At 40.5% G+C, this 16,253-nt stretch overlaps 1 protein-coding gene across 25 annotated transcripts in view; it reads right to left on the bottom strand.

Annotated features, from left to right (window-relative positions):
- DTNA (dystrobrevin alpha) overlaps positions 1-16,253 on the bottom strand; it is a 259,746-nt gene that overhangs the window by 125,701 nt on the left and 117,792 nt on the right. For all 25 annotated transcript variants that reach the window (XR_006293973.1, XM_043558574.1, XM_043558573.1 and 22 more), the window contains exon 3: positions 2,147-2,214. Coding sequence is in view for 24 of the 25 variants with exons in the window: in XM_043558574.1 (XP_043414509.1) it covers positions 2,147-2,213 (67 nt within the window). In the remaining variant the exon portion in view is untranslated. The remainder of the gene's footprint in view (positions 1-2,146; positions 2,215-16,253) is intronic.

The raw sequence follows: 16,253 nt of genomic DNA, 5'->3' as shown, positions 1-16,253 counted from the left end.
GGTGACCAGATTTACAATTTCCTCCTTCTTTTTTAGCTCCCTCACAGATTCTTGGAGGAACTTACTTTCCAAGGCCTGAGGTCAGTCTTCCCTGTTAATAGCTTCCTTGTCTTTTTTTGCAGTCCCTCAGAGAGAGTTGCTGGGGTAACCCATATTATTTTTCAACTATTTCACACATTCTCAGTGAGATCACCTTTCTCTTTTGTATGACAATCTATCTATCGAAATCAATTCTTCCCTTTGAAATCAGCCAGTTGTCTTATCTGGCAGAATCTTGCTGTGGACATGTCCTACTTAGTGTTGATCTAAATATAATGCTCACGAAAGCATTGTTAAGGTCAGATATGTTTACCTGTTTTTGGCCAACATCTGAGTCTATTATTTAGCATACTCAAGGAAAAAAGATACATCTTTGTGTGGGCTTGCTTAACAATTCTGATCACTAATCAGGAGAACTCATAAAATGACTTAAGGGGTGCCTGGGTGGCTCAGTCAGTGAAGCACCTGACTCTTGGTTTTGGCTCAGGTCATGCGTGGAGCTCTGCGCTGACAGTGAGGAGTCTGCTTGGCGTTCTCTTTCTCCCCCTCTCTCTCTCTCTGTCCGTGCCCCACTCACACTGTCTCTCTCAAAAGAAATAAATAAACTTAAAAAATTAAAAAAAAAACGATTTAATAAAGTGCACGATGCATGACAACCTTCAGAAGTTTCTATGAAAAGATAAAGTTACAATTTGGGAACGAATGCAGTGTTCCTGTCTCTCTCACTTGAAAAGCTTAGAGCTTTTCTGTTTCTGTGGCTGCAAAACTTATGTCCATCATCCTTTGATTCAGACAACTTTAACACGGAAGACATTTGTGACATATGTATTTGTGCCAGGAATTGCCCCAGGAGGAACTGTGACAGGGGACTTAAACTTACATGAGTATTTACAAAAGCATCAAATAAGCACATTTTTAGGATTCTTGCAGTGTGTTGGCTGGTACATCTTTAATGTAACAAGGATGTTCAAAGCTTTCCTCCAAGGCTTTACCGGTTCGTTATGTTACATTTTAACATAGTTTTCTTTTTCTGACAAACCACTGGCCCATAATGTATGTGGCTCCTGACTTTCAGTCTAAGAATCTATGGTATGGAAGGACACCTGTGTTGCTTTGCGTTTTGTGTAGATGAGCAGCAATAATTAGGTTCCTTCCTCTGTTAGATTTGCATCAACAAAGGTCACAACTCCAGGTGACCGGCCATGCCAGAAGTGAATATACAGGACCAAATATGGCCTAGGAAATTGGAAGGTCATGGCTGCAATTCTCTCAGGCACTTCAGATGTGTCTCTGAAAGGGGAAAAAAGCAAGAAGCATGATTGAGATTTCTCACATCAATTTTAATTTTCTTTCCTTTTTGTTAGTTCTGATGTGGTCTCGGTGCCTCCAGATTATTGGGAAATGATAAAGGAAAATATGAATCTTATTATCTGGGACTTTCCTTTATCTGCTCCCGACCCTCATTCTTGCCAAATCAGTTCCAATCTTCAGTGGAAACCTAATTTTGTCTAGAGCCTTCTCAGAGAGAAAGGCTTACAACTCATGTCTGCTCATCCTTATTCCCTGTGCAGGGAAGGAGAGATAAAAAGACAATAAGGGAATTGTACTTTTTTCTTTATAAAATGTAATTTGAGGTGGGTGCCCCCACCATGTCAAGTTCTCTTTTTTCCAACATGGACATGTGCTATCGTATTGCAGTTAAGACATTCAATAATTCGTTTCACGAATTATATCTAGTGCCTACAATATGCCAGATGCTGTGATAATGAGGGGGCATGAACACAGACTTTAAAATTTTGTGGACTGTATTAATGCCAACACTAAATAGTGGTTATCACGTGTCTGTGTGTGGGCATACACGCTTTCGGCTCAACGAAACTTTTTCCTTCCTAGAAAACATACACTCCAGTAATACATTATGATGATTCACTGACTAGTTTAACTCTTACCTGATAGGAAGCAAAAATGCCTAAATGTACATTTTATACAAAGAATTTAGGGTTTTAAGGACAAGCACAAGTGCCATAAGGATTAAATGGTTATTTCCAGTCTTTCTGTGAGGCTTCAATGGAAACTACGTGGTGTTCCTTAAAAATTCCATACTTACTCATCTCTGCAAACAGCTGTCTTCTTTCTGCCATGGTATTTCCTCTTTTCCCACTATCTTCAATCATTCTATGAGACAAAATGGTTATAATGTTATTACCCTCCTGCTAATGAGGCAAACAACCATTTCTATGTAAACACACTTGCTATAGTTATGCCACACACACAAACTATTTAAAACTGTGTATTTAAAAAGTATAGCTTTACTTTCACCAATTTAAATTGCCACGCATATTTTTCCATACGAGATGTTGTTGTAATTGTTGGAGGGGTATAAAATGTTTATTTGCTAACATAAAAATAACCACAATAGCAGATGACCTTGTGCAAAACTGAATACAACCATCTGCCATCTGTTAGGTGACTCATTTCACATATAGTTTCTCTTTCAGTTTTGGGAATCCCTACGAAGAATATAGAACAGATATTATGGATTCCATTCGACAAACGATGAGATTGAGAGTCTCAAAGTGAATGGCGTAGACATTTGGACTCCAGACCAGTTTGCCTTCCGCCATATTCTGCAGGAGGTTGTCCCCATGCACCTCAAATCTCAGTTTACAAGGAGGTCATTTTCCAAATATTGATCTCTCATTTGAGTGTTTGGAACCTGCAACAGTTTTTCTGTACGTAATAATTTCATGCGAGGTGGTTAGGTTCACATCTCTCTACTTAACCATACCACTGTCTGCAGTAACCATTTAAAAAGTACTAGGAAAATGCCAACAGTTAAGACACACAATACAAAAATATTTAAAAATTAAAATTTGACTTGAGGAAAAAGAAGATAATGAGAAAAGTTAATGGAAATGTTGTTTAGCCCAATAGACTTTAGAGGACTTTGGGCTAAATAGTAAAGGTTTTTATAGGTTGGTGGAGTTGATTTTTTATTATACTGAAACTTTTAAAAACTAAAGTTTCCTCTCTCATACACTCAATGAATATACACATATACTAACATGTTTTGATTCTCAGGCATGGTAAACAGAAGGCACAGCTGATCTTTTTGCCTCCCTTTAATGGACCCTGCTCTTTCTCTGTCTATGCTATTTTTTGGTTTGGATTTCTCCCTCTCTGTGCCTAGCTAATCTGCAATAACCCATCAGCTCTTGGTTTAGGTGGGTCTTCCTCTGAAATTCTTCCTAACTCTCTATGATTGGCTGGGTTTGGTGCCTTTCCTCTGAACCTCCACAGCCTGCTTGCTATCCCTTTTTTCTCAATGCTTAAAATTCACTTGATAAATCTTTATTGAGTGCCTTCTATACTTCAGGAATCACATTAAGTTCTGGGTATACAGTGATCAAGTCAGACAGAGTTCCTGTCCCTCAAGTGTTTGTACTCTAGTGGGGGGCGGGGATACAAAAGCATAGAAGCAATGAAACCACAAAGAAGTAATTATGGGCATAGAAGTGGATAGATAGGTGAGTGTGAGAGCCACTGACTACCTGAGGGTAAATTTAACAGAACTAGGTTGTAGAAGATGGCTCAAAAGATAATGGGGCTGTGCAGAAATAACTCACCCGAGGGTAAAAGAAAATATTAGTGGTGACAACCAAAGTGATGTCAGTCAAACTGGTCAAACAGCCTCACCAGCTGTTTCTATGACGGAAGGGTTATTTGCCTACTGCCAGGAAGGGAAAGAAGGACAGGGAACAGCCTTGGTTTACAGAGTTAAGAGAGGAGCGTGCTCCCATTCATGATGGGTGATGATGTAACCGGGGTCTGGCCTAAATAATAATTGGAAAAGAGTGGAGTTATTAATGAAGTGTCTTCAATTTGGTAAAAATTCACTGCTGAACACAGGTACTTTCTTTTTATGATTTTAAATATGCAAGTATGGTGGATATATAGAGATCTGGAGAAAGACACACCCTTCCCGATTCATATAACCCCATCTCCTTTACTCCAGAGGAAGTGGGTAGATAATAATCTTACACTCACAAAATAGTCTGGATACAGCTTCCAATCTTTATTTCAAGAGCTTAGAAGCCAAACCGGAGCAATAGAGAGACAGGGGATAGAACCAATGATACGTTCCTGCATCTGTCTGTATGTTGAAATGAGATGAAAAGAACCTTTAAAAATAAATCACAAAGAATGGCAGTCTGGCAAGTTCTGATGGAAAATATGGGGGAAAGGAAAACTAGGCACCGAACTCACAGTGCTTACTTCCTGAATCCCGCCATTGGTACTGTTTGCGACATCTCTTTCCTAATTAGCTTTTTGTGTCTCTCTGTAAGGCCTTTGAAGGCAGTAACTTCAAAAATTCTAAATCCTTCACAGTGCTTAGCAAAATCCAACCAGTAAATGATAGGCCCAGTTAGTATTTTTGAAAAAAAAAAAAAAAAAGAATGGAACAAAAATAAATAGAGGAAAAACAGTAAGAGCTAAGTTTGCTCTCCATGAAACAGACCTTCACCTATATTTCCCAAAAGCGACTCACAGAAGAGTTCAGTTCAGATTACACTGGTTTCAGAAATTACTTGAAATGAGAGAAATTAATTTACATCTATTAGGACCTAGGGCCATACATTTTAAAGCAAAATCTTATCTGAGGAAATAGAAGTTGCAAATAGATGTAGACTACACTGGTGTCACCTTTTGGTCTGTTCATCATCATTCTGTGATTAATTAACTTGTAAAAGAACCATCATTAGTTACATAATAGGAATTAATTCTCACTTGGAAGTAAAATGCTTACCCTATGAGGACAAGAAGCAGAAACTCAGTAGTGTGAAATAATGGAAAGTGTGGAATATAATTAAAAATGTAAAAAGAAAGTAACACATCTCTCAATTGACCCCTAAAGTTTCCTGGGAAGCAGCACCATTAGATCAAATTGAGAATACACGCTTCCTACCCATTGACCACAGTCATCACGGGAACAAGGGGAGGCCTGCTAGTTTACAGCTTACAGGGATGCCACAGAGGGACTTATGGACAGTCAGCTTATGAATCAAATAGGCAAGGACCACCACCGTGCTCCTTAGTTTCCAATTTAACTCCGATCAGTGGGCCTTGAGATACACAATGCTTGGCTTTAGAAAGAAAGAAAAGCAAAACTTTCAGTGGGGGCAAGAGGAGGTGTTTTTACAGAGAGCTATCTTGCTTCTGCAATTGTCAGGAAGCTCGGCTTTTCATGAATTTAGTGTATCAACAGCTGCCCAAAGTCATATGGAGGAGATGAAGGAGAAAAGAACCCATCTGTGACAATACAAATGTCACAAGGTGTGTGGCTCACCAACATGCCTAATTTGGTGAGTTTCTGTTACTCCTTCATGTAGACAAGATGCTTGCAACCTTAGAATTTACCAGATTACATAAATGTCAAAACAGCAAAAGGAACTAACAGGTGATGAATAAGTGATGAGCCCCATTAAGACATTTCCTTTACTAAGGTTCAGTCCCATGAATTATACAGAGTATGTGTTGTTTTCACTTCTGAGAAGCTATCCATTTCATTTACTTAAGAAATATTTATAAGGTAGCTATAATTTGTCAGATACTCTGCTCGTTTCTCAAGATCCAAAGATGAATAAGACATGATCCTCACTTTTAAGAAGCTCACAGTTTAGAAGAAGAAACAGATTATTCCAAATGATAATTGTAATTTGGTGTAATATGTAAAATAATGAAAATATGTATTACTAAATATAGGAGTTTATTTCTGGGAAATCTGAAGGAAGCATCAAAGGGTGACTCTGGAACAGAGTTTTAAAATTTTTTTTTTTTTTTCAAAGTTTATTTATTTTTGGGACAGAGAGAGACAGAGCATGAACGGGGGAGGGGCAGAGAGAGAGGGAGACACAGAATCGGAAACAGGCTCCAGGCTCTGAGCCATCAGCCCAGAGCCCGATGCGGGGCTCGAACTCGCAGACTGCGAGATCGTGACCTGGCTGAAGTCGGACGCTTAACCGACTGCGCCACCCAGGCGCCCCTGGAACAGAGTTTTAAAGGAAAATCAAGAATTTTCCAGATAGAAATAAGTGGAGAAAGGGTAATCAGAGTTAGAGGCAATCAGGGAAAAAAAAAAAAACAAACCACGGAGCTTTAACAAGAGTACAGTGTGTGAGAACTGGGAATAATTCAGTATTGGTGAGTGCAAGTGTGAGTAGAGATGCCAGAATGGGCATCAGATTAGAAGGTCTCTTCTTCATGTCTAGACAGAGCAGGGCTTTCCTGTAGAAGACTGGATGCTACCCAAGGCTAAGTAGGGAACTGATGTGTACACATTTAGATTGTGGCAAGATGACTCCAGCGTACTGAGGGGAGGAAACATCAGTTAGGTAGGGGGACTAAGGAATGGGAGCGCATGATTAAGGGAAGAGTCCAGTTCACCGGATACTTGCATGATTCGGAAGCAAGGATATGACGTCTTACGCTCAAGGACTGATTTGAGCGTCAGGGCAGATGCAATGGGGCTTAGTGATTTGCAGTCCACATGAAGAACAGTGGAGGACAGGAGCTCAGCCTTTGCTCTCCCACCCCACTTCACACATTCGAGGAAACAATCTGCAACAGCAATGACTTCACAGAAAGGGAGTTTGCCAACTCACCCTCTTCCAGCATTGCCATCAAAAGGGGGCTACAAAACCAGACAGGGAGGGCTCCTGCTCTCTGCCCCTCTTTATGGGGAAGGGATGAAATAACAGTAGAAGAGGTGGGAGCCAGCAAGAAGCAAAGAATAAATCACAATACAGGGCACAGTGTTAGAAGACACGTGAGTTACATCTTGGCATCGTGAGAATAAGTTCACATTGAAGTATCACATTCTTGGGTTGCTTCCTTCACGACACTTCTTTAATCCAACATCACCCATACCAAACACACTATTACACATGACAGAAGAAGTTTCAAATGTAAAATCTTAAACTGGTGGTGTCTTACATTTGTATAACTTTCTAAAGATTATAAAATGTTTCTCCCTATAACCTTGTGCGGAGCTTGGGGATATATTATTATTCCCAAGTTACAGCTGAAGAACTTGAGACCCAGGCAGGTAAAAAGTGTTTCCCCAAAACACATTTTTTTTTTTTCTGGCAGGGGAAGAAAACTAATCCATTTTTTTCTTGCCTTTAAGTTTTAAATCCCTAACCTAGCATGAATTCCAATCACCAGTACTCTTTCTCCAGCTGCCACTGTTCAATACAAATTAAGACTTCCTGACACTGGTAAACTGAAAATAAGTTGATAGAACTTGGGGATTAAGAGGCCAAAAGGAGATGGAGGGGAGAGGTCCACGGCTCTCTCGAACTTCAAGAGAAATTCATGCCTTTGTGTGCTACTCCCTAACGGAATCCTCCTATTCTAAAACATCGTCATACCGGAAATAATCATGGAGATGGAAATGAATCCCAGCGTCCAGATTGATGTAAACCCAGACACATATAAATGCACCACGTCACCCACAGGTTCACTCTCTCACGTTTTAAATCCACAAAGGCCGATGATGTTTTTAGAAACGTCTGGCTCTGCTTTGTCTCTGCTCCACTAGAGCAAACACTGAAGACGTGCAGACCTTGTGTTTAGTATGACGAGACTGTTTCCATGCTTTATTTTCCTCTGCTTTTTTCCAGGTGGATGGCAGGAGGGCGCTGGGTTCAGCAATCACCACCCGCTGCAATCCCTGAAGTTAATAACTGCAGTGAAGGCCATTTCAAGCTCCTTTCCTCCTCTAATTGATTTATTGGTGGCATATAAATGCCTGTTTCCATTTCTGTTAATGAAAGAAGCCTCTGATATGACTTTCGCAGATTTACATTCTCGTCCTAATCTTTGGCAATATAATAAAAAAAGTATTCAGAGCTCCTTCCTGAGGCAAAGTATAATTGCACTTGCTTTTACTTCCCAGTCCTTTATCAAGATGAGCCCCTGAAAGTAGGGAAATGGGGTTACTAAAATAAATGGCTATAATGGGTTTCAGATTTCTTTTACTTTGAATGTCATCTTTTGGAACTTGGGTTTTGTGTTTGCGGGGTGATAGGTATGAGCTCACTATTTTAGTATAAGCACCAGCTGGATGTGTTATCAGGTATTTGATCTGTCTTCAAAATTACCCACTTTCAGAGTTCTCAGCTGTGGCTGCCCATCACATTAGCCTGGGGACCTTGTAAAAATGCAAATACCCAGACCTACCAAAAATCTGGGGTTGGAGCCCAGTGTTTATGTTTTTAAAAGCACTATAGGTGCTCCTGATACACAGCCAGGTTTGAGCTAGAAATAGCATACCAGTTGATGGGCGCCTGGGTGGCTCAGTCGGTTGAGTGTCCGACTCTTGGTTTCAGCTCAGGTGGAGATCTCGGGGGTTTTGTGAAATCGAGTCCCGCATCTGGCTATGTGCTGACCATATGGAGCCTGCTTGGGATTTTCCCTCTCTCTCTCTGCTCCTCCCCCCTGCTCATGCTCTCTCTCTCAAAATAAATAAATAAATAAATAAATAAATAAATAAATAAATAAATAAAATCAATCAATAAAAATAATGTGATGTTAAATAATGTTAAATAAATAAATAAAATAATGTTATGTTAAATAAATAATGTTAAATAAGTAAAATAAATAAATAAATAAATAAATAAATAAATAAATAAATAAATAAAAATAATGTTATGCTATTTGCATAACATTAGGTTGGAGTTCTTCCGTTGCTTTGTAATATGTTTCTCCTGTTTGTAAGACTCACTTTAAACTGTACTTTGAGCCCAGGGAGAAGAGAATTAATTCTTTGGGGAATGTAAATATACATGAACATTTACGTACAATGATATGGGTACCTAACGAGGCAAACTTTAAGAAATTGAAGAATGCCATTAAAAAGTAGAGAAAACCATTTTTATTCTGGAAAGAACTACTCTCAGCAGTACTGTCAAGTCAGGAAGGGACCTGCTGTTCTGGGGGAAGCGTGTACCAGACGTTTAAGGACATTTGGTTTTGTTTGGTTTTGTTTGCTTTCGTTTGGCTTGGGAAGAGTCTAGGACTCCTGCTCATTAGCAGCCGCGATCACCCGCACCTTCCCCTTCTTATTAGCAAGGGCTTGAAGATTGCAGAGCAAAGCTGGGAGCAACCTGGAAAGGGTAAAGAGGAGCCTTTTGGAAGGATGATGATCAAAATATGAACTCTGTAATGTGGGGATTGAAGTTATTAGGATGCTTCTGAAGGACTGGAGAGCCCCGTCTAGGAGCTCCATTAATAAGACCTCTCTTCATTTAAAAGGACCTCTCCTGGGCTGTCTGGATGGCTCAGTCAGTTAAGCAGCCGACTTAGGCTCAGGTCACGATCTTGTGGTTCGTGAGTTTGAGCCTTGTGTCGGGCTCTCTGATGCCAGTGAGGAGCCCACTTTGGATCCTCTGTCTCCCCTACTCTTATCCCCACTTGGGCACATTCTCTCTCCCTCTCAAAAGTAAATAAACATTAAAAAAGAAAGGACCTCCCGAAAGGGAAAAAGACTATACGAGGGGGGCTGTCTATACTGATGCTTCCAACACTGCATCAGGACCTAAGATTTTTCAGAGAACCACCTTTTTTATTCAATATGATGTGACTTTGAGACAATTGTGTGTGCATGCATGCGTGTGTGTGCGTGTGTGCATCTATATTTCTCAAGAGGTATGTTATGTGTACAGGCCACTTGGTCAGGGTGGAGCTATGGTTGTCTCTGACCCTGGAGAGAGAGGTTTCTTTGTCCCCCTACTGGGATTGCTGAATTCTTAACTTCTGGGGGGTGGGTTTTAGGAAATGACTACCTTCTACTCATTTTGGAACTTCTCGATCCAGTGCAAGATGTCACTGTTCATGAACACAGGCCCGTTTCTTTTTCCTACGTATCTAATATATGAAAACAAAGCAATGAAAGTTCCCCCCCAGAAGCAGAAGACTATTTTTCGTTAATCTTGTAATAGGAAAACCCTATTTTATAACTACATTTTGTGCCCCACTTATTATAGTGAGATTACACTGTATATATACATAGACACTTATAAAAGTGAAATCTTTTGAAAAACTTGAAGATTGTAATTCCAAGTTTTGTTCAAGTGACTGAGTTAACTTCACCATCTCAGTAAAGAGGCTCCAAAATGACAGAATGTATTAGCTGATTAAGGAGTGCAACGTTGTCCAGTCCCTAGTTTAAGGTTTAGATCCTTTTAATGATTTGATAAAAGGACCTTTGCCCCACCAAAATGTTATGCATGTACACGAATATACAAATAAAGGAATTAATAGTTGCTTACGTGGGCAGATTTAGAGGAAGAAGGCCAGGAGTTGGTGAGAATCAAAGGTAGCTTTGTTTTATAGGGAGTACCAACTGTTAGTGAAAGGGAGCAGCCAGTCACAGTAGGCGATCTGCAAAGCAACTGCCCAGAGAGAGGGCAAGAAGGCTCGTGGGGGGCCTCTTGAGGTCAGGCAAACAGGAAAGATATCGAGCAGAAGGCAGTGATGGGCTTCTCACGTGGTAGCAGCCTGCACGCCTGGGTGTACACACTTACTCTTCGTGTGTCAGGCAGAAACTCGCATCTGAGAAACCCAAAGTGCTTTAGGACATTATGGCGTGACTCTTGGTGCTTAAAAGGATTCTAACTCATCTTTGTTTTGAAAGAAATTAAAAACGAGTAGTAGAAAGTTGATAGGTCCCCCCTTGTCCAATTCTAATGCGCTAGGGGAAAAAAACTGAAGCACCTACTGACGATGGGTCAGTTGTTATCTGGATTTCTAGGACTCACTTCCAGGAGAAGAACTGGGAGAAGCAAAGTGAGAATAAGTGTAGGACATGACATTGAGCATGGAGATATAGGCCAGGGAGGCTTGTGTGCTTTAAAATGTCCTTTTTTAGATTTTTTAGGGTTAGGGAGTGCTACGTGTGGAGGAGAGGTAGAAAAGACAGAGTCAGATAAGGAAATTGTTTTCTGCAACAGGACAAGAAAATCAAACTTTCTCTGGGAGAAGAAATGGTAGTAACAAGAATAATTGCCACAACACTACTTAAAGCCATTACCATTTTACAAAAAGGCTTGCCCTGTCCCAGCATTATGTAGGTCTTTCCTCATTATGTTCTTAAAAGAACAGCATTGATATTGTTATTCCCCATTTACCGATGTGGACACTGAACTTCAGAGAAACTAAGTAATTGTCCAATTGTCCAAACCAGGTATGTCTGACTACAGAGCCCACCAGGCTTCTTAAGAAAGACCAAAATGGCATTGTATGAAGTAAGACTCAAGCGAACTTCTCCTTTTTTCCTGGGGATGGTGTTGATGGGACATTCCCACACATACACACACTGAACTAGGCTGAAGCATCGCTGAAGACGCACATGAGCGGATGCCAAGGGGAGCTGGGCAGCATGGAGTTAAGGGGCTGCTCAATACCACGATTTCGTGAAGGAAACAGACCTACAAGTCATAAAGCTCGTGGGTTTTCTGCATTCCCTTTCATGTCCTTCTACTTCTCCTCTATTCCCTCTTTCTTGGATCCAGCCTCCTCGTCTTGCCCTTTTCTTTTCCTTTCCTTAACTCTGTTCCTTTATCCACTTCCTTCATTTCTATGTATCTTAGGGGATCTGACTCAAACCAACAAAGTAGAGAAGTTTGAGAAAGAAAGACCAAGCAAGTATAGTGGGAAAAGAGAAAAAAGAATGTTATATGGTGGGTAAGTTCTGCGGATCTGATGTGCAGCATGGTGACCGTGGTAAGTAATGATGTATTTTAGGCTTGGACTTTGCTAAGAGGGTAAATCTTAAGCTTTCTCATAAAAAATAAAAAGTAACTACTTGACATGATGTGTGTGTTAATTAGCTTGCTTGTGGGAGTCATTTCAAAATGTACAGATATATCAAATCATGTTGTACACTTCACATATATTACAGTTTTATTTGTCAATTACACCTCAATAAAGCTGGGGAAATTAAGTTTATGCCCTTAAAATGCAAATTTCCCTGGGAGAATCAGGAAGTTCACCTTAGTGTAATTAATTTGGTTGGTTTCCCCTAATATCTGGCTGAAACAAACTCACTGAGGACACAGCACTTTTGATTGACCGGGAAAAGGAAATAACAACTCTCGGGTGCTTTCTGGGAAGGTCAGGTTTGAATGATATGCTCCAGAAGCCACATGAGGAAATTGTCTTTTGAGATAAAGATGATGGGAGGGCAAATGGAGGGAGAGGGCTAAGATAGGCAGGTGGGAGGATGTCAGTGTGGCCATTACTATCTTTTTACAGATTCAGAACCAGTAACAAAGCGTGAAAAGAACACAGGGTTCCGATTACAGTCCACGAAGGATATGAAAAGATGAGAGTGTCTGCTAAATTATTTTTAAACCCCCTTCCTCCTTACTAATTCTTCTGTACGTCTCTCAAAATTTACCTGTGCCAGAACAAATAATATTTAAGGGGCAAATCTTACATTAACAAATTTTCAGTCTAGTAAAATTAGTGTCCGTAAAAAGGAGAATGGAGGCCAACCCATAGTTAAATATTAAATAAATTCGTATCATGATATTCTTTCCTTTGTCTCCTCAAATTCTCTCAGTGGAGAATATCTCAGGCTGGTACAATATAAAACAGCCCAGAAAATGGCATTGACATTGTAGGGACTCTGATGATTGCTATCCAGTAAAATCACAGCCAAGTATATGGGGTTAATATATGCACATGCCAAAATTAAATAGGCCACAAAGAAAAGAAACAGGCCGACTGGATGAGCTGCCAGAAGTTATGGCTGCAAGATCCCCGGCAGTAAACAATGGCATTCTGCACACCAAGGTCCTTTCCCTGAGACGAAGGCTGACTGGCATGACAGGAGTACAGAATGGAAAGAGAAGAAACAGAGGCAGCCCTTATTTCTTGCCTCTGGGTCTGTTTCTATGAATTATGAGCCTCTTAGTTACGTCCCTTCCTTTGAAGAGAACTTGTCTGAAATTAAGGAACGACTGGAAGAAATCTCTGTTTTTTGAGAGAACCATGGCTCTAAGTTGGTGGCTGCCAAGAATTTTAGCGGGGAGGAATAGCTGGTGGGAAGGCGCCTTCTTTTTCAGTCCTGAATCACACAGGCCCTCTGGATCATTCTGTTGAGGTAGAGGCATGAATGCCTGGGTTATGTAGCAGGAAGGGACTAGGAGATTCATTCGCTGAGAATGGTAACAATAATAGTTAACATGTATTAAATGCTTACGATGCGCGGTAGGCTCTGAATTATAAGCATTTCACACGCATTATCCTATGTATTTCTTACCCTAATTCTGAGATAGCTCATATTATACTACCCTGTTTTGTGGAGGAGAAAACCAAGGCTGAAGAGGTAGACAGAATAATGGCCTCCCAAGAACGCACACATCCGAATCTCCAGGATTTGTGATTATGTTTCCTGACACGGCAAAAAGGACTTTTGCAGATGTGATTACATTAAGCATTTTGAGATGGGGAGAGTATCCTGGCTTAGGTGGGTGGGTCCAATGTACTTATGAGTCCTTCTGAGGGAAAGAGATACGTTGAGAATGGAGGTAGGACCCACAAGCCAAGGAATGCAGGTGGCCCCTGGAAGCTGGAAAAGGAAAGAAAATGAACTCTCCTCTAGAACTTACAGAATGAAAGCAACCTTGCCAATACCCCGATTTTAGCACAGTCAGACCCATGCTGGACTTCTGGGCCTCCAGAACTGAAAGGTAATACATTGGTGTTGTTTTAAACCCCTAAGTGTGTGATAATTTGTTACAGCAGCAATAGGACACTCATACAGCTTGAAAGATTAAGGAACTCCCTCCAAATCACATTGTTGGTAGCCACAGAACCAGGACTGGCACTTTACAAGTCTCTCCAGAGGCTCTCTACATAACCAATTATGCTGCGCGACCAAGCTATGCCTCCTTAGGCTCTGCAAGCTCCCAAATACCATTCATTCACTTATGGAGACCTCCTGTGTCACTTCTTAATGTCCATGAGCTTATCTAATCCTCAGATCTGGAGGTGTTATCATTTCTATTTTACAGATGAGAAAAGTGAGGCTGCAAGATTTCTTAAGAGCTAAAATGTACACCTAGGTCAGTCTACTGGACTTTCATCCCAGGTGTTTTAGCTTCTTCACCCAACTGCCATATACATTTGACCAACATTTAGTTGGCATCTGTTAAACACCAGCATGAAACATAAACTTGACTTTGAGCACTGTGTCCCTCTGTAATTTTTGAACGAATCTAGATGGTTCTATAGGAGTAAATATATCAACTACGATCTAGGAATATTCCACCCCAGAGGGCAGGTGGCAGAATCTTTGGACACAAAGTTATCACTGACACAAGCCCTTTCAACCTCAGCAGCTTAATGATTAGAATTAATTAGGCTACGCTCTGATCCTATCTATATCAACACATTTAATTAGCTCTGACTGATTAATTAATACGGCCAAATTTAATAGAGGTAAATCTAGTAAAGAATATTTTCAGATTATTCAGATATGAGATCACATATCTGACTATCACAATAGATGAATCATTTGGAACCCCAATCTACCACATACCAAAAATCATCTGGATGGAAGAATACACTGCTTCTAATAGATACAATATTCTGAAACATAGAAGTTGCTAGCTAACCAAAGGGTCTGGAAATGAGGTGCCTGCTGCAGGGAACTTTATGATCTCCAAAAGCCTTTCCCATGATCAATTACATTAACTCAATTAAAAGATCACATCCTTTTATTATGTTATGTTACTTTTACCATAATATAAAGGACAAAGTGATATACAATACGATTATGTAGAAAACGGATCTGCCTAGAGAACCAGAAAACAAAGCTAATTATTGAATCATAATCTCCCAAGTTAACTGGTAAATGGAACAAATAAAACATACACATGCACACACAACGTGTTTCTCTGATTCAGTGGTCCCCACACTTCAAACTACCCCACTTCCACAGACACACCTCTAGAAACTCACAGGGATGCAAAGTAAGAGCTGTAGCACCTGAACACAACATTTTTAGCCAATGCGGACATGCTTTTGAGATTGTAAAAGTCATCCTTTTCATGCATCACTCTGTGTCTGCTCTGGGAATCTGTGAATACTGAAAGCAAGTGTTCCAGATTCACGCTTCAGTGTCTGCATTTATGGAAACAAGTGTCCCTGGACCTCGTGAGAACATAACAAAGGGTATTAAGGCTCAGCACCCAGACTGAACGAGCAGTTCCTTTTTAAATACAGGCTTTTGCGGAGGGACACTCAAGCCATTTCCTGCCGCTGCTGGCCACACAGACTAAGCGCCCACCATTTCACTGTCATTTAATGCACCGGAGCAGTGATGCATTTAATAGCACGTTAGTGACTTCAAAGACTTAATGAGTCTAAACTACTACCTGGAAATGATTAGGTACTGAGAGAAATAACTACTGAAAAACTGTTCTCTAAAAGCTCCAAAAAACTGTCGAAAGGGATTCTGGGACTTCGGCGGTTTGCTGTACGTGACCAAGAGTATCCTTTGAGCTCACATAGTGGAGACATCCATCAGAGAGGCTCCTTTCCAGCCGTGAGCTGTCGTATTATCAGGCTTGAACATGAATCAGTCTTGTCTCTTACACAGTTACATCAAGTCAAGGCATTTCAAATAAAATACAGAGCCGGCATAACATTTCAGAGGCAATAAAAAAAAGGTTTATCAATAAAGGAGTCAGACCAAGAAGCTCCTCATCATTATCTCCCCATTTGTAATATGTCTGTAATACTGTTTTCGAACTCCCTGGTGTCACTTGGTGAGAACAAAGACACTCAGAAATCAAGTGATAGGTTTAGGGCTGCACAGTGAAGTAGTAAAATCAAAAATTTTAAATTCTTGGGTCCTGGTTCGAGATGCTTTTCAGTATATAACATTGTATAATACTGCCTTCCTGAGTCAATGACACTTTTCCTCTTTTCTGATTTACAGATCTATTTCTTGGAGCCAGTGCCTCTCGTGTCAAACGCTCTGGAGAACTTTTATCAAGAAATGAGTATGGGGTGTTAGGGATGGGTGTGGGGGGCTAAAGAATGAGAACCTTGGAGTTCACAAGTGATCGTTATAATCATAAGGGCCTGCAGGAGTCTTTTCAAGAGAGCAAGTCATTGCCCTGTGGACCCATACGCCTGAA

The sequence above is a fragment of the Prionailurus bengalensis genome, chromosome D3, assembly GCF_016509475.1.
Source record: "Prionailurus bengalensis isolate Pbe53 chromosome D3, Fcat_Pben_1.1_paternal_pri, whole genome shotgun sequence".
Taxonomy (NCBI): domain Eukaryota; kingdom Metazoa; phylum Chordata; class Mammalia; order Carnivora; family Felidae; genus Prionailurus; species Prionailurus bengalensis.
Note: the sequence above shows the minus strand (reverse complement) of the source record. Positions and strands in the feature narration are given on the sequence as shown.